Source organism: Pseudopodoces humilis, chromosome 4 (assembly GCF_049639895.1).
Source record: "Pseudopodoces humilis isolate 2021_Gansu_Grassland_sample_001 chromosome 4, ASM4963989v1, whole genome shotgun sequence".
In the NCBI taxonomy this organism is placed as follows: domain Eukaryota; kingdom Metazoa; phylum Chordata; class Aves; order Passeriformes; family Paridae; genus Pseudopodoces; species Pseudopodoces humilis.
Genome location: NC_142203.1, coordinates 53,197,408 through 53,222,978, shown reverse-complemented (window position 1 = coordinate 53,222,978; position 25,571 = coordinate 53,197,408). Strand labels below are relative to the sequence as shown.

General features: G+C 35.3%; 1 protein-coding gene across 5 annotated transcripts in view; it reads right to left on the bottom strand.

Annotated features, from left to right (window-relative positions):
• POLK (DNA polymerase kappa) overlaps nucleotides 1-25,571 on the bottom strand; it is a 38,470-nt gene that overhangs the window by 10,627 nt on the left and 2,272 nt on the right. For 2 of the 5 annotated variants that reach the window (XM_014252378.2, XM_014252380.2), the window contains exons 2-9: nucleotides 17,022-17,200; nucleotides 14,517-14,636; nucleotides 6,728-6,880; nucleotides 6,232-6,363; nucleotides 4,349-4,502; nucleotides 2,204-2,413; nucleotides 374-498; nucleotides 24-190 (exon numbers count right to left, since the gene is read on the bottom strand). In XM_014252378.2, the coding sequence (XP_014107853.1) occupies nucleotides 24-190; nucleotides 374-498; nucleotides 2,204-2,413; nucleotides 4,349-4,502; nucleotides 6,232-6,363; nucleotides 6,728-6,880; nucleotides 14,517-14,636; nucleotides 17,022-17,159 (1,199 nt within the window). In that variant the 5' untranslated portion in view covers nucleotides 17,160-17,200. Of the gene's footprint in view, nucleotides 1-23; nucleotides 191-373; nucleotides 499-2,203; nucleotides 2,414-4,348; nucleotides 4,503-6,231; nucleotides 6,364-6,727; nucleotides 6,881-12,452; nucleotides 12,516-14,516; nucleotides 14,637-17,021; nucleotides 17,201-25,571 lie in introns of those variants that run through there. The other 3 variants (XM_014252379.2, XM_014252381.2, XM_088054218.1) reach the window with 3 other exon arrangements.

Genomic DNA, 25,571 nt, shown 5'->3' with positions numbered 1-25,571 from the left:
AGGAAAAAACTCCCATGGCTTACTTTTCCAAATGTGTTGAGCCCAAACCAAGGGAAATATCTAAGAAATTACGCCAAGATACTTCTGAAAAAAGAAGGGAAAGCAGCGCCCTCTGCTGGTAAAGTTCTGAGCAAGTCACAATTCCAAGGGCCTTCAACATTTTCTCTGTTACTTTTCCAATACCTGGCACCTAAAAAAGAGCATGTAATGTTATACTGGAAGATTTCCATTTGTAGATATATTACCAGGAACAATTTAAATCAAACACAACATGGAAGATTACCTAGAAAACTCTATTTTTTCAGTAGAAATCTTGCTTCTAGAATACAGCAACATTGCATGACAAAATAGTAAATGTCATTGTGCCTCTTACCTTTCTAATGGGCAAATCTTTCAGGAAGTCTAGCACTGCTAGTCTCTCAGGAGAAATCCTGTATTGGCCATTTGGTTTATTACGATCACTGCACATTTTTGCTAACATTGTATTTGGTGCTATTCCTTAAAAACAGACAAAAAACATGGTAATTTTAAAAAACATAAGACAAAGTTTAATTTCAACTATCCAATATTTAAAGGCCAAAGAGTAGCCTATACACTTGTCAAAGGCTAAAATAAGAAAAATAATTATTATTACTGATAACAAGACTTGATACAATTCTGCAAAGAGACTTTGTGATCTTCATGAAATAACATAAATACATGTAATAGATAAATTATAACTTAAATAAAGTGTATTTCCTATTTTAAGATGGTCAGGGTAACACAACAAGCACTAATAAGTCAAGGGGGGTTAAATACTAAGTTCTAAAAAATAACATCAGTTACATGAGTCAACATTTTTATTATGGTGATTATGGTAAGAAAATGCATATGTTGGTAGTTTCAATGAACTAGTGAGAAGGAGACCTTTCTTCCTTGTATTTCAGCAAAAAGACATTTTTTGACAAAATTAAACAAATTTTATTATTTTGTGTGCTACCATTGGAATGTAGTAATTTATATATTTATATATATTTCACAGACATCAGAAGAACTAGGGGGGATGACTCTTTTCTATCAAAGTGACTGTTTTTACCAAGCAACTCTGGAATTTGTTTAGCAAAAGAAAGAATAAGTTTATCCTACAGCCCTAGAGGTCTAAATTTTCATTTACTCACTGATAAAATGTATTATTCAAGAAGGTAGAAATAACTCTATTTATTATTGATTATCTGTATTTTTTCAGTTACCCTTCTAATTATTTTTAATCTTTGGGCTTAAAAAAAAGCCTGTTATAAAAGCTATGCCTGTTTTCTGCACACTAACTTATCCTTAAGATAACAGAACTTCAGCAAACGAAACTGTTATTTTGTTATCACTCAAGAGAAAACATACATGGGTGGGGGTTTCATCCTGCTTCTTCTTACTAGCTGTTTCTTCACCTCTGCTTACATTCCACACTTTCCTGACCTTCTGCAGCTGCTTCATAAAGCTCACCATTGCCTGATGCCTCACTGACCTGGTTCAAAAGCAGTTTGGGTGTCATCCAAATTAAGTGGTTAGAGATTTACACTGGTTTTAGTCAATCAAAATAGCTGGGTGGGTTAAAGGTGAGTTATCTGAAGTCAAGACATAGAACTTGATTGGTAAATATTAAAAAGCTATTAAAAGAGTTCATTAACTTCAGTATATATTTACTTCCCTAGGACTAGCATTTTTATGAATTTTGATATTGCTTTAAGCAAGGAACATGTTAGAAACATGTAACAGCACAGATCTGCTATTCAAACTAAAAGCAGTTTAGAAATCAGTCACAGACTTCACTATGACCCACTGTTTGACAAAAACAATTTACATGATGCACTAGAATAACCATCTGTGCTAAGATTAGTTCAAGTGCACTGGTCATTCTTCCTCACTGCCTATTCTTATTTCAAGTAGAAAGAAGCAAAAAGATGATGTAACTGTTTCAATGATTAAAAAAAAAAAAGAGTAAATAAAAAAAAAACCAAAAAAACCCCAAACAGTAGTGGCTAGGATAGTCATGACATCTCTAGAAAAAATTGGAAGTCACATTCTCTGGAGATCTTCAAAGACAGTGTATTTTTTTGTAGCAGAAGAATGCTGTGGCAAGGCTAAATTCTTAATTAATGCCCTCTGAGATGAAAGTACAAGACAATATGGAAAAACTAAGATTAATTATTATTCATATGTGTCTGAATACCTGCACTAGCAGTCAGTTGAGTTTTCTGCTCAATCCTAAAGCGAATTTCCTTCACAACTTCCTCTGCAGAAGTTCCAAAGACAACTGAGTTTCCCTCTGATAGATCTGTTTGTTGAAGGTTGTCATCCATCGGAGATGCGCTGTCTTCAAACAGTACTGGTGAAGAAGAGACTTCACCTTTGTTAAAGTTGGTAGACATATTCATACTATCTTTAAGTTAGACAGAAACACAAACAATTAATACATCCATATAGACTGATATCCTTCTTCAGTGGCTTCAGCATTCATAAGCAGTTTTATTTCTTTCTATTTTTATTTAGAGAAAGCGACTGCATTGTTTTTTTAAAGACTGGAAAGAGGTAACTGCTTTGTTTTTGATATGATTTGAGCTTGGCTGAGATTGAAGGAATTGGCTAGTAGATTGGACATAACATCCAGAAAAGCAAATGGTTTAATGGCTTGTTATTGTAGCAAAACCATCAAGATTTTATCATTATTTTTGTTTTATATCAGACTGAAGGCCAGAGGCTCTCTTCCATGGAACTTTTTTTAATATTCTCTGAATAAAATTAGGGCTCTGGAATATCTAGTTCTAGAATGATCAGCCTGATGAAGTTCTCATTTGCAATTGCAGTCACAGTAGAACAAGTAGTATCAGCAGCCCTTGACTCTTGACTTGTCAGAGCCCTGACTCTACAAAGATTACTACTACAGTTTCATGTTCTGAGCACTTGTTTGTGTTTCAGAGGAGCAAAGGAATCAGGTAAATGTGAAGAAGCACGTGACTACGTATCAGTAATATTGATTTTGTAAAGACTATGCCAGTTTGTTGCTTTCTATTTTATTAATGCTTTTCTGTAGTAGTGTATGCTTGATTATCCCCTTGATGCTTGTTAGAAATTTTGAATACAGATAGTATAAACATTCCAGTTTGTGCATCATTCAACCATTTGTATGACTACTTCCTTTCTATTATTTCCAGGTGGATATACAATTGCAGATGTGGTTCCAATTCCATCGTCCAGAGCCAAGTGAAATCCAGTAAAACATCTTGAACATTACTAAAATCCTGCAGTGCTCCTGCTACTTATTTCAAAAATTATCAAGGTGAATAGTAATGCAGACCTAAACCACACCATTTGGTTTAGAAAACCTAGCACCACTTTTTAAACATTTAATTTGCATTAAAAAAAAAGAAGTCCTCAAAGTCCAAATCATTACCAGTGTACACTTTATTTACAGGTGACCAGTAGAGAAGAAAGTTAACTAGTAAGTTAACTAGTTAGTTAGTAAACTAACTAAACTGGAGGTAGAGAATATATGGGAGGACAAATTATGGAAAAACTTAAGCATCTACATTTTCAATGAGTGCAGCTTATCTGAAACTTAAAAGCACATGACTGGCAACCCCTGCTCCCAACCCCAGGTAACGTGGTCATCATGTCTTACGCCATGGCAAGCAGCCATTCTCTGGTGCCGGGTTCACATCACTCCTTGCCCACCTGCATGTCCCACCAGGCCAGCCCAGTGCTGTGGATGACTGTTGCAGCACTGCCTGCAGCCCCACAGCACTGCCTGCCTGCAGCCCCACAGCACTGCCTGCCTGCAGCCCCAGAGCAGTCTCTCTAAATCCCACCTTTGATGGGTCCTGAGGAGGAAACTCTGACCAGAGCTGTCACTGGACAGTGAGACCTGGGACATCCCAATGGCCAGGGATACCTCTGCCTTCATCTGCTTCCTCTGAGGATTAAGGGAGTGACTCATTCTTTTATATGATTTTCAAGTCTAGATTATTGTTGCATTGATACAGTAAACTGTGTGCTAACAACCCAGTCCAGGTTTGTATTGCATTATAAAATCTTTATTTTGCTTACTTACTTACTTTGATTACTTACAAATCTTTATTTTGCTACTTACAGATTGCACTTCACTGATGCTGCTTCTAGAAGTCCTCTGCCCTTCAGATGCTAAATTCTGTACTGTTGTAATAATGAAATCCTAAGAGTTCATTATTACTACCCTAAGGAAAATAAAGCTTAAATTTGAACTAAAATTTAGTGCTTTCATGGCTCTGCCTAAGACCCCTAAAAGAAGCACTCTGTCTCAGTGTCAGGTGACCTCACAGAAAGTGAGTCATTTGCTTACCTATTCCTGTAGTGCTTTCTGTATTAAAGAAGAACCGTCTCCTATCTTCAGGCCAGTTCAGCCTTTCCTCCAAGTGCTCTGTTATGTTCAGGTAGGCTTCATCTAGGCCCATAGGCATAAAATTGGGATCATATTCAGCCAGTACTTCTCTAACCTTGATAAACACAGAGAAAGTTTAAAGCCTTGTTGGCTGTAAGAGCAGATCTTGACACAAAATTAGGACAACAACTGTGCTCTGAAATTTCCACATGATCAATAAACATTAAAGATACTGACAGAACAAATTATTTCTTGATATTGTAAAATTACAATAATGCTTCTCTAAGTAGTGAGATATTAATAATAAGTGAGAACTAAACAGATTTTGAGCAGTGGCCACTAAGATAAGTGTATAAGGACTTCACAGCCACTAGGTTCACTGACACTACAGTAATCATCTGAATGAAACTCTGGGGACCTGGAAACTCAGCAAAGCAGATAAACTGATGCAGTTTTCTATGCTCAGTGTGCCAGTTATCATATACACAGAAGTTAAAAAAAACCACCAGCAACAACAAAATCCTAAGTTTTAAATTATATTAAACTGAAGCTGTAGAAAATATTTTAGAGCAGTGGTTAATGCCACAGGCAAAATCCATTGGGAAATCTTTAGTAACAAGTCCATTTTCTAGAAGAAAACAAAATAAATGGTCAAAATAAAAGCTCTATCTTTTCTCCTCTCTGTGTTTAAAACCTAGAGGAAAATCTGACTGTTTCATGTCTTTTTCTACTAGTTTGAGTCAATTTCTTAGGTATTACAATATTTGTTCACATGTGATTCATCTTTCTGAAACTAAATAAAGATAGGATTCACTACACAACTTTAAAAGACAAAATAAAATCAATTTAAATATTTTCAATCCAAATCTCAGGAGAAAAACTTTTTAAACATTTAATTTGCATTAAAAGAAAAGAACTCCTCCAAGTCCAAATCATTACCAGTGTACACTAAACTAAAAATTGTGTACATAACTAAAAATCCAGACCATGCCAAATCTCTAATACTTTAATACTTTACCCTATCAAAAACCAAGATACACATTGTGAAATACACATCATGAAATCCAAGATCCTTATGTTCAAACCCATTCTGAAACATGACATATTATATATACTTTTCTCTTTTTTTTTCTTTCCCTTTATTTTAGAAGTGAAAAAAAATCATCTAAGATCTTACTTTATATATGTGAAGGGATTGAGGCTTCATAAAAATAAAGAAGGTCTGATATAATTTTATTAAAGTTAGGAGACTTGTGTCACACACTAGTTTGATTTAGAATGTACAAAAGACCTCTTTTCTATTTTTTTTAAACAGGCTTTTAGGTATTGTAACTATTTGTCTGGAACTAAATAAAACTATTTTCATTAAAGCAAAACATGATTTCTCCCTATTTCTTTTGCTTTATCAAGTCCCTTCTTTTTAAAAAAATCAATCTGCATTTACAAGTCAGTAATGCTTTCTGTTTTTCTTCCCAGTAGTCAGTACTCAAAAGTATGATTATGCATTGCATGAAATTACCATCTCCATGTTTCCTATGTACTTGCAACTCCCTAGTAATTAGATTATGTTCCATGATTTTGAACTTTTAAGAATAATAAAGCTCAAGAGATTTTCAAAACTTCTGTCAGCATCATTACTAACCTCAGTAGAACTGACAGATTGGGTAAGTGCAATGCTTTTTCATCTCCTTGCCCAAAAACATTTTGTTGGACTTATGTTTAAAGCTGCATTACTGAAGAATTTCATATTTAAATTACCACTTTTCATACTATCTAGAACTGATATTATTGACATCTAAAAACACATACACTCACTTTTGATTAGAGACCACTTTCAGACTTACCTCTTTACTCACTTTGGTGTACTTTTCAAAGTTTAGTGGTACTATAGTTAGATGGGGACATAGCCTTTTAGCAATAAATCCAGGCATGGCTGCACGCACACCAAATCTCCTAGCATGATAATTTGACGTGGACTTAAGAGAGATTAAGTAAGTTTAGTGTTCAGTAATCAAACTTTTCTTTAAGTTTAGTATTAAATAATAAAGTTTCAATCACATATCTGCATACAGAAAAGACTGACAAAGCTAAGAGTTTATATGCATTTTCACTCCCCCTCCTCATGCCTTTCAATCTGCTTACATACTTTAAATTTTCATTAATACACTTTTTACTGTAAAACCCAGCTTACATGGTCAGGTCTAAGAACTGCTGTTTCCTTTATTATTTTTGGGTTTTCCACACTCCATATGAAACAGTGTCATTATATTTATGCTATTATTTTATTAGGCTTAATATTCATGCAATTGATTTCTGTACTAGTTTAACATTCAGCCTTACCAACATACTCATTGATCCCACTGCTATAGGTTTGTCCTTCAGCTCTGGATTGTCTCTCATTTCCACAGCTGCATAGAAGGCATCCATGTCAATGTGTACAATTGTGTTGTTAAGGTTACGGCTCTGTTCCAGTTCTATCACAAGTTTGTCCACCTGAACAGAATAAACCAGTAATTGAAATACTACTAACCTGGCAGAAGTGCAACAGTATAGATAACCCTAAAACTCAGATGGATCTTGCATATAGTTAAAGAAAAAACCTCAAAAGATCCAATCCCCACAAAACCAGCACCAACAAAAAAACCTCAATAAAGCTTTGGAAGAAACTTGCTCTCAGATAGAATGTTGCTGCAGCAATTGGTACCAAAAAACGCTCCAAAACCCAGAGGGAAAAAACACAACTGTTGAGGTTTAGCCCCAGCTGGTAACTAAGCTCCTGCAGCCACACTTACTCCCTCATAGCAGAAGAATCAGAAGAACAAAAGTGAGAAAATCCATGGTTTGAAATAAAGACAATTTATCATGGAAAGCAAAAGCTGTGCACGCAAGCAAATCAAAATAAGGAATTCATTCACTGCTTCCCATGGGCAGCCAGGTGTTCAGCCATCTCCAGGAAAAACAGCTTAATCATATGTAGGAGTTACTTGGGCAGACAAATGCCATAGCTGCAAAAGTACATCCTTCATTCATCTACACCCTACTTTGTAGGCTGAGCATGATGCTATATGGTCTATGGTCAGTTGGCTGTGTCCCCTCCCAGCCCTTGTGCACCCCCAGCCTCCTCACTGGTGGGGTGGTGAGAGGGGCAGAAAAGGTCTTGGCCCTGTGCAGCTGTTGCTCGGCAATAGCTAAGCATCTCTTCATTATTAACACTGCCTTCCACAGCAAACCAAAACACTGGCCCATGCTAGCTACTGTGAAAAAAATTAACTCAATCCCAGCTGAACCAGTAGATGACCCTACCCACCAAATAACAAAGTTCCACACAACATGATAAAAAAAAGACGTATCTGATTCAGACAGAAACTTTGTAAGATCCTTGAGTATGAAGCTTTACTTAAGGCACTTAGTTTTAGAAATACAAGTTATTTCCAAAAAACGAAAACCTGCTATTAAAGAATTTCCAACACTCTTAAATAAAGCTATCACACTTCAAATAACTGGCCTAGAATGGTGAAGAGAAGACCATCAGCTCACAGGATACATGTATCTATTTTGTCTTGTCAGAAATAAGGTCTCAAACAGCCATGTTCAATTACCACAAAGTAAGCTACTGTCAATCCCTCAATAAAAGTCCTCAACTTTTGTTACAGGAACCCATACCATGTAAGGCTAGATTGCTAGGAAAACTGCAAGTTGTTTACAGAATAGCCTATACACAAAGCATGTTTCACTCCAAATGTTTAATATGTACGTCTAATAGTAGACTCTGAGCAATACTGCCTCATCAGCTCCATGGTGTTTTGAGGCAGAGGCCAAGCATGCAGATTGCTCTATGAAGTACTTTGATTGTCCTTAATTTGCTTGTGTTTTTGCCAAAAGTCATACATGTCGCTCTATTGGGAACGGTGAAAAGAGCGACACAGACTTTCTAAGGAGTCGATCAGGAGAATTTCTCCTAGTTTATTACTTCAGGTCTTTTTTATAGACCGATACGTGGAAAGTACAGAAAAGAAACTCTTATTGGTTAGTAAACTACTACATCACCATCATTGGTCAGTGGGGCTCACTACCCCTCGACCTTCTCCTGCAAGAAAACAAGGAACAGACAAACAGCACCTGCAAGGCTGTTTTCTGTCTCTGAGGATTGTTTTAAATCCTCCTCATGAATTCCCAGGCCGCTTTCTCAGGCAAGACTGAGAAAGCTATGTGGCCTGCAGCTTCACATGCTCTCTGTTTCAGAGTTAGCATCCACACATACAGATCGTGTGCTTGTTCCTGAAATACTGTTGACCTATGAATATGAGCTGTGCTGTCATGAAAAAATGTAAGTTAAATATTTGACATGGTATTTTTAAGGCCTACTGATTTATGATGACTATGTTGGCAGAAGCATCACACAGCATTCTAGAACCAAGAGAAAATACAGGAAAAAAAACAAAGAATGTGCTATCAAAATAAGATTACCTAACCACATTGATGACTATATCTATATAGTCCCCAGTCTATACAACAAAAGGCTGCTACTGCTAGTAAGAAGTCCTGATAGGCATAACAACAAGAAATGGGATTAGCAAAAAGAAACCAAAGTTTTACTTTTTTACTTTGCTTGCAGGCACAATGACACACATACACTCTCATGACATCTGGGTACCAGTACAGAAATGTCTCTGGACTGATTATAAGGCACTTACGGTCCTGGAGAGGTATATCAACATGCAATTTGCATGGTTCTTCTCTTTTTTATTTCCCTCAACAGAACTGCTTAATAAAAAACCATAAAAACCTTATCCACAAGAACCGCCTTTGAGCTCAAAACACTTGAACCAAGGCAAGTGAGCTTGGAATGTTCTCATTAAATTGCTGATTAATGATTTACAAAGTCTATTCTTTGTTTTTTTCCAAGTTGCTTTGAGGGATGAAATACTAGACCAGAGCCTTAAACTAGGTTACTCAACACAGAAGAGCACAGTATGTTCTCTGAGGCTGAGAAAACTAGCTTAGACAAATTAAAAGCACAAGGGGGAGGCCATTCAAAGAAACAAATAAACAAAAAAAGTGGGGTATTTATATTATTTCCATTATATTACTAATTTGAAAGGATTCATGTCACACTTGAATCATCAAAAGCATCCTTATTTTAAATTCTACTTTACAGATAATTTTCAGGTCACTCTCAAATTCAAATTGTTTAATTAATATCAGTTAATTTATAATTTGATTATATTGTCTATTTGTAATAAATAAAAATAAATAATTCAAACAATAATATTAAAATATTAATTTAAATAACAATATAAAATTATGTTATTAATAATTTAATTAATATAAAATCCTGCTCTACTAGCATAACTTCTATGTTTCAATTTATCATATTTATAGCAAAAACTTCTGTTTTGCTTTTTCTCCCTAAATATATTCCTAACATCATCTTACTGATCAGGTAACTCCACATCTAAAGAATGAAGCAAAATTACATTAAACTAACAAGAAATACAAAACAGATTACAGTTTGATGAAAGCAACTGATAAGTAATAATGCCAAAACAAAACACAACCAGGTCTACTCAGAGAATTCTGGGCACTTATGAAACCTCTCCTTAAAATTTGTGGAAAAATTCCTTACACGCAAGCCAGGCTGACAAGTCTTTAAAAGCTGCTTTCAATTAACCTTTGTAAAAAAGAGATACTTTTTAACATACATTTCTAAGCTAAGTTAAAAAAAAAACCCACCAAACAACTATAAAGCACAAATTATGACTAGAAGTTAAATTTTCCTTACAGCAACTTTCAGGCAATTTTTCTTATCCCACAGTAGGAATATTTAAGTTCTCAAAGCAAGACAGGAAAGTCAATAAAAGCAAGACAACGGTAACTATTTATAGAATAAACATCCAGGATAAACCCACCATGGATGAAAAAACCAACAAACATCAGTATAGCAGTTTCCAAATCTGGTAGCAGCAGCACACTTTTTAATGTATTACTAATTCCTCCTGAATATCAAGGAGTTCCACACATTCTAATGGTAAAAACAACAGCATTGTGTTGCAGAGTCTACATTTTATTTATATTACCGTGTCCACCATGTAACCAGGATTTTGTCCAAAAGTCCAATAAGTGGAGACATTTTTCTTTGGTTTTACCTTAAATCAACTGCCAGCTTAGGAAATCATACCTGAGCCTCTAACCATCCTACAAACTTCATCTGCGGATGAGAACATATAGTGTTCATATACAGATACCTTTCTAATTCCTAAATTCTTCCCACTTAAACTTTTAGGTGAACAGGTTCTCTTATCAGAATGTAGTACTAAAAAGAAGAGTTAAAAACTCAATAAATAAGAACAATAGAGAAGATGATAATAAGAACTTACTACATCCATAACTGAATGGAGCTGATTAAACAATACAAGCAATTATTAAGAAAACCAAACAAGACAAAGACTTGCAAAGTGAAAGGTGTAGGCCTGGGGAGATGCAACTGGCAGGTGAAAAACAGAAAAAAGGCATGGTATTTAGAATATCAGATAGAGAGAGAAGACTGGCTTCAAGTGCACAAATTTCGATTTGGACTCTGGGACAAGGACTGCTTTGGAAAGAGGACTGATGGTGATCTGTGGATGTGGGACCAGAAAGGAAAATTCAGGATATGATAAATTAAAAGAATGGAGAGGAGAAAAATGGTCAGAATTTGTGCTCGGAGAATGATGGCAACGACAATCATGTACCAGAGTTGATGTGCATACAGAGAATAGAACAAAAAATCCAAGGTTTCAAGATGTTTTTACAGCAGCAAAGATCTAAAATTAGTAGCAGTAAGTCTGTATACTATACTCCTCTAACTACATCTCTCATGCAGTATGACAGCTGATGTTACAGTTTATCTACTGGAAAAAAAAAAGATGCCTGCTATTTCAGCAAGCAACATAAAGATTTCAAACATGCAATTTGAAACATGGGTCACGTTTCAAACAATTTAAAACATGGGTCATGTCAGAAAGACACATATGAAGGAATTTATCTCCTTAAGTTTCTTTTTTCTCCTATAGAAACCAGTTTTCATAAGAAACATTAAAAGAATATAAAATTATATTGTAATATCAAGGAATCAATTTCTGAAAAAGACAACATGAGGGTAGAGAAAGCAATACAAATTTTTTGGTTTCCATAAAGTGCACTAATATTCTCTCATTATGTAACTATATAATAACATCATCTATAAAATTTGTGTTATTCATGTAATTCATTCTATAAGAAAGACTATTCTCCGTAAAATAAACAGTTCTCTGGTGAAAGTAGGATGGAAATAGAAGCATTTTTTCTTTAATTAAGTGACTTATAATGTACCTTAGTTAACTAAAAATAACCTGGACAAGCAGAGTCGTAACTAATCCATGTAAAAGATTCACTAAAAACAATTGTGGCATACAGGCTTACAGCAAACTTTTCAGAGGTACTCAGAATGGCAAACTTTTTTCGGAACAAATTTGAAACACTGGCATCTGAAGTACAGAAGTGATATGCAAACCTGAAATGAACAAAAAAGGTTGAACACCAAAAAAAAGCTCAACCTCTAATCCTCACATAGGCACTGAAAATTCAAGGATGTGTTTAATCTTCATGCGCTTCAGCTCCCTGCCTACAAACCAAAAAAAATCACTCTAATTTGCTGGAATATTGCAAGAATTAAGAATTCACAGTATGTGGTGTACAACATAAAAATCTCTACTAGAAAATCAGTAATTCTACATTCAAAACTGGATTAGACTAGAGTTCAACAAATAAAGCTTGGGGCCACCCGTTGAACATTAAGGACAACAGTAAATATTGAATAATTTCCCCCTCAGTGAACAGAGTCTACTATATGCACTGAATAAAACAGGACTCCTGTCAAGGAAAACTAGCAAGCAATCATTTAAAGACTGACTCACAGCACAAATGAAGATGGGAAGGAATTCAACTCCTACAAACAATTTTAATTCAATTGTGCCTAGTAAAGTTTGGTGTGCAACCTTTCTTTTAACGTTTCATACACAATAATACTTTGGAGACTATTATTTACCATTAGTTTTTGAAAAGAGAAATAGCCTCTTCATCAGTCTAGTTCAGGACACTTGCATTTCTTGTGACTGCTTGCCATGATGATTTTTCATGAATTAGCTAGAAAAAGGCATCAATTATACCCAGAATTATTGACAACTCTGATCTTTCTCATTCCATCACAGACCACTGAAACAAATAAAAGTAAATTCTAAACCCAATAGTTACATGATACTTACTAGCAAAGTATTTAGCAAACCTTTACATAAATCATGACATCACTTTAAACTCATCAGACTTGGAAAAACAGGAATTTATTCTTTGTATTTTCTCCTATTTAGAGAACATTTCAAAGTAATTTTACAAGTTAATCTTCTAGCAAGTTTGTATTAAGATGATACCATCAAAATATTGTGCACTTTCCCTTGTATGTCTAACATCAAATGGTAGTTTAACATTGTGCCTATCTGCAGAATTTAATGCAATAAACCAGAAAACAGCAAAATGTTTATGATTGTGGTAGTTTGGCATTTAGGAAAAAAAGTGGGAAATAGCTACAGAAGTGATTTCTCTGAAAGAGGCTGCTGGGAGTTTCTTCTCTGCTTGAGATCAGGCCATTAGCTAGCCAGTTTTGAGAACTGACAGCATTTTTAGACCACTGAAAAGATCACCTTTGTGAATACCAGCTTTTAAACCCAAGCCCAGGAATTGCTTCTCTTGGTTTCCAGCCTTGAAAGGTATCGAAGATCTGGTGTGGCTAGCCCTGCTCCCCCGTGGCCAGGGGGAGGGAGGGCGCAGGGCTGAGCCAGACTCCTACAGCCCCCGGGCTGGGGATGGAGACTGCAGCCCCGGCCCCAAGCCAGGCCGGGCTTAGCTGCAGCCCCTCCTGGGAAACCCTCCGGGTCCCATTCAAGCAGGGTGGCTGACGCCCTTTCCAGGGGGACTCCTGGCCCTAGGCTGGGACCAGGCCACGTCTGCTGACATCTCACCGATACCCTCTCACCACCCACCCATGGCCTACACAGGCAGCTCCAGGCCAAAAACCTCTGCTCCCTTCCTTCAGCTGCTGGGCTGAGAGAGACACCTGAAATACAACACCATACGTGGCTTGGGTCTGATTTAACTCTTTCACTACACAGATGAGACATGCAGACATAACCCCCCTCTAGAGAGAGGAAAGTAGGAGCTATCAACATATAAAGAAACTACATGAAACATCAAGGTCAGTAAAGGTAAGAGTCAAGCCTCAGATTGAAGGAGAATGAGGAGATGCTTTAATAAGCTGAAATATTCTTTTGGTAAGGCCATGGAGATGGACAAAAATGTTCTGAAAAACTCCTTTAATTCATGGAAGAGTACTGGGAGGAATGAAGTATTTCAAAGTGTAGATCTGCAAAGGTGTCCATTGATGAAGCTGAGGAGATGGTGGAGTAGCTGTGATCCCATGAGATGCTGAGATGCTTGAACACAGAGACAAGAGCTGGTGAAGACCCTTTGCCCCAAGGCAGAGAAGAAGTAAACCTCTGCTCCCAGAGATGATCACAGAGACATATGAAAAGAACCTTTGCCTTTGAATAACTCATCCTTAAAATAATACCTCTTGAGTTCATGGCCCATGAACACACCTCTGAGTGGTGTGAAAATGGGAGGAGGGCATAATGTCAGAGTTTTTGCCTGGGCAGCTGCCAGTCATAGAAATGAAAAGCCACGAGAAAACTGTTTCTTGTGGAGAACTCTCCATGGAATGCCAAGAGAAAACTCCTCTCAGTACAGAGACTGATGAAAAGACTATTATATAGTTGGTACTGCTTTAACATCCCAGGTTTTGTCTAGAAGTTGTCAGCTGGGAAAGGAAAAGGGTTGGGTGGGGGGAGGAAAGGTTTCTGGAGGTTTTATTCTGGTTTCTTATTCTTGTAGTTCTATTAATAAACTTACTTTATTCCTTTTAAGTTTTAGGCCTGTTTTGCCTTCTCCTAATCCATATCTCACCACAAGAAATGAGTAAATACTCTGGTGATTTTAACTAGAGCTAAAACCACCACAATGATCCAACATTTACCCCAATACGTCTTTAGAAGATTAGTACCTGCAGCTGTGCTTTCAAGAGCTGTTGTGCTGTAATTTTCTCTTTTAGCTGCATCATTTTTTCAATTCGTTGGTTAACTTGTTGATCTTTCTTAAGTTCATTTTCATAAAATTTAGAACCCTGAAAGAAAAAAAATCACAAAGACACTGTTTTTCTATTTGTCTCCACCTTGTCTTTAAGCAACCACATTTGATTTTTAAATACAGAAAACAAAAAACACAGAGATGGTTTCTAATCCATGCTTTGGATTTTCATATAAAAATACACAAAAATGACCACTGGTTCTTTACATTTCTCTCTTCCCATTACACACATGTATTTCTTCTGCACAAAGGAGTTTAAGGACTTAATTAGAGAACTTTGTATGTTTATTTAGTCTAACACTTGACAATAAAAAATTTTAAAGAGTAGATAAAAGTCACTATTCTTTGCAACACCTCCAAGGTATGGAGTACAAAACTCTAATAAAAAATTATTTAAGCATTTTTTCAGACTTCCACATAGCTTAATAAATATGGAAATATATGATATTGTGTAAGTCAAATTCACTTGTAAGGCTGAGTATTTTGTTGGTTATTTAGTCTTGAAGGACACTGCAGAATCAGAAGCTATTTGGAAGAGGATGATGAAAACCAAATGGATATAAAAAAGCCCTGTTGCTCTCAAGTATGTAATTGTTCCTTCAAAAAAAGGCACAAATACAAGGAGATGTAATAAAAAGACAATAATCATGTCCAGAATGTATAATGTGATTTTCTGTCCTGACACATAACAAAGAAAGGAGGGCATAGAATGAAGTAGGCAAGATAAAAATTCAAAACTAGGACATAAAGTATTTTTCTTGCAACTTGTCTTAGCTTACAAGTAAAATAATATTTGCAAGAGAAGGCTTTTGGTGAACTACTTATGAAAATTTGCAGAAATGAACACGTCTTTAGGTGAAAGTGTCTGACTACCAAACTGTCACTAATACCAAGAATTCAACCATAGTCAAGTCAGATTCAGGCATTTACACAAAAAGCTAAAATATCCACTTTTATAATAATTATTAAAAAGATGACGGCAGGGCTGTAATATGTCATGTTTCATTAGAAGAAATATCTAATTACAAAAAATTAGGGTGTGTTTTCTCTGAATATCAGATACACCTTTTATCTTTTCTCCCCTATGCTATCAAATACGACTTGTTGATACTTATTGAAAGAAATGAGTACCAAACTGTAGGTGTGGAAAGCAACCCAATATTTGAGATTATTAGTAAGTTTTCAAAAAAATTTTCCCATCTCTTGCAGTATTTCACAGTTGAAATGCCATAAACCTTCTTGCAATACAGCTGTGGGTAGAGTCTGTAGGTGTCATTTTAAAGATTATAGAAAAGTTTAAGGAAAAGAATCAATGCTTCTTTTCAGATTTCTAGATGTGTATCTGGCAATTATAAGCTCTTGCACTTTTTGGACAGAAATATATTCTAGCAGATAGATGCCTATATGTTAGTTTTGAAAGTCTATTTTACAGTTCATTCTATTTCATACCAGAAAATGAAACAGTAATTGTTCTAACGAAATAATTTATGTAAATATCATTATCTGGGATATATCTGACAAAGCACTGTTTTCAAGAAAGAGTGAACACAATATGTAGAAGAAGCAACATATTAATAACAAACTTGATAGCATATAAAGTATCATCAATGTGAAAATATAAGCAAAAAAGGGAAAATGCTTGCTTCATAAGAACTGCAGCATGTTTTCTCTCTCTCCTCCTTTCTCCCTCTGCCCCACCCCTGCAGATCACTACAGAGCAAGAGTAGTCAACACAATGCTGAGGAAAATATCAAAGCACATAATCTTGGGCCATGGTGACAACGAAATAAAACACATGCCTGTACAAGGAAAAGTAAGAAAAGCCTGAGTTTCTCAGATATTCTACTGGAACTCTCCATTAACAACTAGAATGACATATATTTCAATGGTTTGTAGAGTTGTGAGGGCCTCTGTGGATCTTTAGTACAAAGATGCACACTACTGGTGATCTCTCTTGAATACTGAGAAGACAGTCACAAAGGCAGTAAAAACTTGTTTGTAGAAGAACATGATTACATCAAATTCATCATTTACAGGAAGGTGACCAAAAGAAGTAAATCTGCTTGGCTGATTAATGATGGGGTGGACAAAAAGAATGGAAAGGGAGAGAAAAGGCAGAAGCTGGAGCCTTCATAATTATCTCTGGAAAATGCTGTAGTATTTATTTACTGCTCTGGACAAAAAGGGAGCACCTAAGCACATACTCAGTTGTCCTACCCCATGTCCTTGTGGATGAATCCAACAATACTCTAAAAAAATACACTAAACTTTGCCCCCTCCTGTTCCTTCCCACATATAAATTTTGTCTAAGAAGATGCCATCCATATACACATGTGAAGGATAAAATTTGGGGAAGGAAAGAAGAGGGCCTTACAATACTGGACCACAAATAAAGCATCAGGAAAAAAGTAATCAAACCAACCTTGGTAGCTTCCATGATGATTTTATTGATTTTCTCCTTATCCAAGCCCTGCATTCCAGCTTTGTTATCATTAAGGCCCATTCTAAGTAGAACTCCATCATTGCAAGAGCTGTTAGCAACTTTTTTCATGTTGTCCATTGTACTTCTTGAAATCAAGTACCTGTTTCACAACCTAATATCTGAAAAAAAAAGTAATAAAATATTTATGTTCCAACTGAACAATAAAAATATGTACATTATGGAATTAACTTGCTTTATTTATTGTGTAAGTAATTTATACATATTCAGGAAACAACATACCACAAATACTTTGCATATAATACCAAATACCACAAATACCACTTGTATTCCTGCAAAGTGGCTGACCTGCCACACACACCACATCAAACTACCTGCAACTCTATCAATGTTTGGAGACAGTAAGAGTCCATTTTGTTACGAAATCAAAGCTGTTTTCCTTTAAAACCTCCCTTACAGAAGTAATTGAGCATGAACCAATCTCAGGTAAAGGCTAATACTGCTCACTATTACATTAAGAGAAAAATCACTGCTCATTTGGTCATCATCCCTGCTTGAGACAAGCTGTAGAATCCTTCCCAGTAATTTCTAGCTCAAATTCAGAACCTTTGTGTCAAAACTCGTATTTTAATTCAGCCACTCAGACAGCTTCAATTAAAAGTTCTGAATAAAACTCCAATTCAGGGTAGAATTCACATTTATTTTGCCATTAATGTATTGAGCAATGGTATCCAACTTACCAAGCCCTTACTACTCAACTACAGCCATCAATAATTTCTTACACAGATACTTCTGATATGTGAACTTCTGACATCTTCCCTCATTCTTTATTGAAATTAAATTGCTGAATCTTCAATATATGGTAATCCTCTAATTATGTAGTAAACTGGTTAGTTACTAATTTGATCTCAAAAAAATAAAGAAAATACATTTCATCTTCTGTAGTATGAACCAGTGGTCTTATTTTTGCCAGATTCAAACAAGCAAACTCACAGAACAGTTTGAGTTGAAAGGGACCTTTTAAATGTCATCAGGTCCAACCCCCTGCAATGAGCAGAGACATCTTCAACTACATCAGGTTGTTCAGAGCTCTGTCCAACTTGCCATCAGATGCTTCCAGTAGTGGGGTATCCAACACTTCTCTGGGCAACTGTCCCAGTGTTTCATCACCCTCACTGTAAAAAAACATCTAATCTATACCAACCCTTCTCAGCTTAAAACCATTATCCCTTGTCATATTGCAACAGGCCCTGCTAAAAAGTCCAAGTGTGATGATGTAAATTATTTAACATGTATTTATTACTGAAAAAGCATACAGAAACAGTTTCTTCCAACCCCAAATCACTGACTCATAAACCACTCCAGTTTTACTGTCATGCAGAATAGACATTCACTCCTCAACTTTACACTGATCCCTGTGACAGGAACCCTACCTATTTGGAGAAGTCCCACCCTTTTAGACAAATAACACCAGCTTTCTTAATCACAAAATACACAAATCTAAGAGTGTGTAATTTTTCCTTTAAATGCTACTTTCCCATGCCAGGACTTAAGTGGGCCTCATAAGCAACCAAACACAAGAAGGTCATTAGATATTTTTGCATTTGGAGTTGATTTTTTTTTTACTAAAAAAACACATGAATAACTTTTAAATATTAATGATGGCAATGTTTATATTTCCCCGAAGTTCTTCTATTGAAACATACTAGCCAACTGAAGTCAAGATATTAAAGAAATCCCTGTTTACCAAAAAAAAGTTCCATCAAAAATATCCAAATTTTAATCATATGCTCTTAGTTCACATTATTATTTATGGTGTCTGCTGAAAAATACAAGATCAGCCACATAATGCTGTGTTTATATGCAGCATGTTGTATTACAAAGAACATAAGTTGATATAGAGATTTAAACTCTAAATCTTTTAGTAGCACTTGAGCTTCTGGGAATAGGAGTGGTTTCATAGCTCTCATGTATTTATCAAATAAAAGTATACAATGCTGAACATCTTCATAAATTTTTCAGCCACAGTAGGACAATCACTTACAATTAACATACACAATTATCAGAACAGGTTTACCAGACTTCAATCAAACGAAGAAGAACTGCATCCCACGCAACATTCCAAATTCCTTCTCATGCTCATAAGCACTCCTGTATCAATTAGCTCCCAGTAATCCCCATGTTACTGGCAATCTCTGGTAAGTAACAAGCAACATTTCCAAGGAATACTTTCATCAAAATAAATATCCCTCCACTATTCTCCTTGCTTCTTTTATCACTCACTGCTTTGAAGAAATAGGAATGAACACAAGATTGCTTCCATTTCCTATACTAGTATTTTCAAAATGTTTTTTAGCTGTTCCTTATTCCTGAAAGTGTCTTTCTCCCTAGCATGTACAAATCTTTCCCTTTTCTCATTCAGAACACTCTTAAAGGCTCAGTTTATAGCAGAGGATTTAAAAAATAATTTATGTTAGTCAAAAGAAACTCTATCCCATTGTTATGTATCTAACAATAAAAGAAATACCATGACAATCACAGCGATGGAAAAAATAATTGTCTTTATAAAGTCTCATAAATGGTGATCACCTGGCATATTTCATCTTTTGAGCTTATTGTGTACTAGCAAAATATATTGCTAGTCCCCAGATAAGAAAAGGTATAAATATCAAGTAATACTTTAGCAGAAATTATGAAGAAAATATTTATCTGACGACATGACATTAGTTCTCCACCAGAGCTTACAGGTGTACAGAAGGGAAAACATGAATGAGAGGTGATACAATTTCCAACTGCTTAATATGAAGAGAACCTGAACATTATCAAATGAACAGGTCTGAAAAAAAATCCATAAAATATTTAACATATTGAAATGAATCACAACAGCTACAATAAGACAACTGATATAGTACTGTCAGATAAAACCAGTGCTCATTTGCCATAGGTAAAAATGAAGATATTTAAACATAACAGAGAAGCACCAGAGTTTCAAACTGTGCAAAATGTGAACAAAATGTCAATGCAGAAACATAGTAACTGTTTCAATTAAGCTACAGAAAACGCTGAACTCCAGATGACAATTGTTTTGCCAAAAATACTTGGAAAAGTGGGTACAGTACTAGAATCTAATGAAACAGTCTACACAGACTGTCACACTTTTGGCATGCTGTTACCTCAAGAAGCTGTTGCAAGACCAAGCTGCTTCCTCTAATTCAAAACATGACATCTCTCTCAGTATCATACTGAACAAACCAGAGAAGGCTGTGAAGGCAGTCTACAACAATGTATTACCCTATTATTCCTGTGACTGGGGAATGAGGGGAAGCAGGAAAATCATACGTAAGTGGAAAGAGGTAACTTTCCAATTGCTAGGGAAGTACTTAAAAGGTAAAGACTTTTGGTGGTGAATGTCAATGTAAAGCAAATGAAGCAACAAAAAAAAAACATCGAGAAGCACCACAAAATACCATTACTATGCAGAAAGTTTTATGATAAGCTGGGATGCCTACAAGTGGGAAAAGACCACTAATTACACCATAATCAAGCTCCTCTAGAATCAGACACAGAAACTAAACGGAACTAGTAAGACAGGGTTATATAGTATTTGGAAGTGTCAAGACATTGAAACAGCAATAAAATTAGAGCAACAATTTAAAGTGCCCTTACCTTCACTCAAATTTAGCATTTTTTTTAACAGTTGACTGAACCAACCTAAAGGAAATGGCTTGTATTTGATCCTGTGCCACTCCTCCAACTTGTCTTCATTAAAAATCCTCCAATTCTAGCAATATAAACTCTGTATACTGTGTGAAAAATGCCTTTATATTACAGTTTCCATTTAATAAAATAATGCAAAAGATAGAAATACAAAACATTTCTAAGAATATTCAGTTCAGTGGGTGTAGTGTTATTATGCACATTATTAACATTTGCAAATCTTAATCTTAACAGTTCATCTTTTGTTCACCATGTTAACAACATAGGAAGAACTATTAAGACTGGAAAATGAAACCAGTATAGAAAAGCTTGAAAAATAATTTATTTGCATACTGAGTTATTTAATGCATGTAAATTGTGTACCTGTACTCATAAATAAAACAAATTCTGGTATCTTCACTGTCACAGATGCTCATGACAGTGTGAGGTGCAAAGTTACTAGGAAACACAATTGTCCACCTAGCTCAGAGTTCAAAAACCAAACAGAGGAACCAAAATATATAGTAGAGACATAAAGGACTGGTTTTTACACCCTAATTGTCCTAAGCAAGTCTTCATGGTATGTAAAAAAAAATTGAAATAAGTGTTGCAAATAGCAACACAAATAATAGAGACTCTTTCCCAAATGATCTTTTAATTACTATCTTCTGGATGGCCAAAACAAGGATCTAAATTAAATATATTTCTTAATTTCTGTAAAACTCATAAAAGCCTCAAAATAACGCTGCATCAAAATCAGATACATCATTTACTGCAGCAAGAGCCCAAACTAAACTTCCTATTTTCTCTCAGTTAAAATAGTTCAGATATTCATTTATTTAAACTCTTCTATTAGAACTTTAGCAGGAACAAAGAAAAATTGTAACACCTAATTTGATTTACAAATCTAGAGAATGGACAAAGCAATACCGTTTGAAAACCTCTCATTACATAGGCTACGTCAGAAGAAAACCAACATTGCCCATCATTTCAATGGCAAGGTCAAGGTGTTAATACTTGTGTAAAAGCAAAGAAAGCACAACAAACAATTACAAAATTAGGACTTCAACCAGTTTTGACCACAGAGAATCACTCCTAAGGGTTTTGGCTAAAATCAAGTGTGGTGTAGTACAGATCTCCACATCCAAAATTTACATTCCACTAAAGTACAGGCCTATACCAAAACACTAGGGAGAAGAAGAACACAGGAAAAAACTTCCTTTCAAATATCCCATGTCTTTTATTTTTCTTAAGATAACTTAAAAAATGACCCATTATCAAAATCTACTGAAGTTTGGAGCACTCACTGCAAGTGTGGCGAAAAAATTTCTTCCTTAAAACCCTTAAGATAATCACATTCATTTAGAAGATATTAGTGAATAATGTAAAACTCTTAGAACGCTTCATAAGCATTCAACAGATCCTCAAAAGCCAAATATTAAATAATCCAGCTCCGTTATATCTTCTGTAAAAGGGAAGTTCTGTAGTTTAAGACTCAAAAAAGCCAGTTTCAGTTACATCAGAAACTTTTCTGGGTCATCACCTCACCATAATAAATAACTGAGCCAATCAAAAAACTCATAAGACAAAACAAGCAACATAGGTAAAATAAGCAAGCTGGATAAGTATGTTTTCCTAGTGAGAATGCTACCAAGAAAAAAGTTACTAATACTCATTGTTCGCAGTAACTTTCCTTTGGACTGACATGGAATTCAGCCTAGCATTTCAAATAGGTTCCTATACCAAACCCCTTAAAAAAATGGGCAGTTACTGTTTTACATCTCAAAACAGTACATTTCATACTCACTTATCTGCAAAACTTTTTGGTTTATGTAAATGTAAAATATAAATATACACCAAAGACACTATGTAGAAAATTATACACGTACTGAAGAAAAGTATAAGAAATCAAGTCTTTTAAAAACAAACAGACAAACCAACTACAAAGTGCCAACACAAACAATAAATTAAAACAAACCAACCAACCTAAGGAAAATTGTTTTGACAAGAGATGTGGAAAGCTCTTACACTCTGCTGTAAGTGAATGGGATACTCTGTAAGAGAAATGAAATTCACTTTTACCAAAGACTATACTTTACAAGTAAGCATGGAATAATTTATATACTTCATTACTTTTCACCAAGCATTGATCAATACCTGAAGAGTGATATATAGAACAAAAAAGCCATGCAGACTGATCCAAGAGTAACTCTCATTCCCAACCTTTTAAATGTCTCCTTTGCACTGGAAATAATTACAGCTGGAAGCCACCTCAGAACAAAGCTCCTAGGTATTACTGAAACAATATCATACATATTAAGTAAGAGAGACAACATGAGAACATCCCAATAAGGCCAGAATTCATTGAAATAAGCATTTTTAATGGACAACATTTGGGTTTTACTCCAATTGCTAATTTCAATTGAACTTGTAGCCATGTACCTACACCTCTTACTCCACTCACTGCAAAGAAGTATCTTCATGCCAGGCACAAAACACATGCATTGTTGTATAACTAAAGTCCTTGCTAAAGAAAATCATGTACTCATAGCCAGGCCCTTTAAACAATAGGTGAATTATTGAATATCTAAGATAATAACAAATATAAATTCAACAAACTAGGAAAATTCAACCCTGCTAGAGCATTCTCAACATTTCTGCTATTTCAAATGTTACACTGCAAACTCCAGCAGCGATTTTATTTCGTATTACTTGATTTATGCATTACTTGGATAAGGATGTTATCCCCAAACAGCAACATTCTAATAATCCTAAAATATCCTGAGTTGGAAGGGACCCACAATGAACACTGAAGTCCATCTCCTGGACTTGCGTAGGCCAACCCCAAAAATCATACAATGTGCCTGAGAGAACACATATGTATATAAAGTATGCATATTGCATACTTTCAAAAAAGGATTGCTTACAGTCTTCTGTAAGCATTAATTTGGCAAGGAAACATTCCGGATCACTGGATCAAATTTAGCAAACTCCTTAACTCTCTGTTAATTTCCTGTGAAAATATGTTCCTCTGATAATAATTTAAGTATCAGTTGCCCTGAAATTTCTTTCTCAACAAGCAAATCTTCACCAAAGACATGTTCAAGGAAGCACATCAGACTGTCCTTCTAACTATCTGCTCAATTCTTCTTAGCCACAGGGGGTTTGATTTTTACCAGAGGCTTGGTTTCTGAATGACCCTGAGAAGACTCCTGTCAGTTCTAATCCTGTAGTAATTTACAAGAAAAGAACTGGCAAAAGGAACTGCACAACAGTGTTGTCTGCATCAATACACATACATTTAATATACATGGTGTTAACCACATAGATTCCCAGCTAGCGTGTTCAAAACTATTCTCTGTTAAAATAGTATCTGTTAAAATATAACACAAACAAGCTCCTTAGAAAATTAATCTTCCAATAAAGATGTAGTATCTTTACAAATGTAATAAGACAGAGTACATGATAAATTAATACTGAACAGAAAACTGGGCAAGAATTCATGGAAGTTAAAATTCCAAGTGCTCAAGCTGACACAAATGAAATGAGAGTACTTTTAAAGTAGCAGCTGACTCAGATCTGACAAAATCATAGATCCCATACAAGAACCTGAAATTAGCCCTGAAAAAACAAGTCCTAGAATTATGGCTTCTGTATACTCACTAACTTTAAGATGTAACAAATTGCAGACAAATCCATCCTTTTAAACATTAAATAATTCACGTTGAAAGTAAACAGTTAATAGAGACTGCTTTTGACAATGTTCACAAATGAATGTCAAAATATTTTATCCCATTCACCAAACTGGCTGAATAATTCTTAGCTTATGACACAAGTGACACAAGTAAAATAAGTGGAATACACAGCCCCTATCAATTTTCTCTAGGCAAGATGCAATGCAATTATTTTCTAAATTCTGCTTTCAGTTTCTCTGCCAAAAAATCCCCATGTCTTTACAACATCTAAGTTTATTAGAAGGGCAAAGAACCATGGTATGTTCTGCCTCTATTGAGTAATTTAAAGGACCTTTTAAACTCAAAGATTTATCTCTTTAACAAAGTCTTTAACTAAGTTTTCCCTGCGCTTCTAGATTACTGAAAACAAAGGCTTTACCAGTTTAATCCATAAAGAAAATAATGAAGGAACTGAACACTCATCAGTAAAAACTACACTAGAGGTAGTGTAGTTATCTGCGACCTGGCTTCTATAGACATGTTCAGTGCCAATGAATTCATAGACAGTTGATTTTAAATTTTATTTTCGCTTTAACTTAGAAATAAAAGCCTAACACAGTGATTCACAGAGAGCAAAACTGTTTTAGAATAAGTGTCTGAATCATTAACATTTCTGAGCCTATGCTATTAGGCAATATGCTGTGGTGTAGCAAAGCTCCTTTAAGGATCTTCCTAAGAAAAACAGTCTCAAATTTCAGAAAAAACATAACAGTAAGCATGAACACACTAGAAAGTGATGGAGATTCTGTTATAAAAATAAAAAATGAACACCCTAAAATAGGATCTATGGCAGTGGAAAACATATAAAAAAAGGGAGGGGGAAAAAAAAGGTATTTATAAAGTTACCCAATTGACAGTGCTTATTATGACATTCCAAGAAGTAAAACTCCCCAGTTTTGTACTACAGGTAGTATATCAGCAATACAGAACACCGCCTGTTACACTGTTCTAAAAAAGGTCATGACTATTTCCATTTAAAACAGTAATTTGCAAACTTCTTGCAATCCCTAAGACACAGAAGAGGTACAGACTGAGTACAGGGGCACTTGCTATGAAAAAACAAACACAGCAATGAAGCACAAAATAAAGGTTCAGTAGAAAA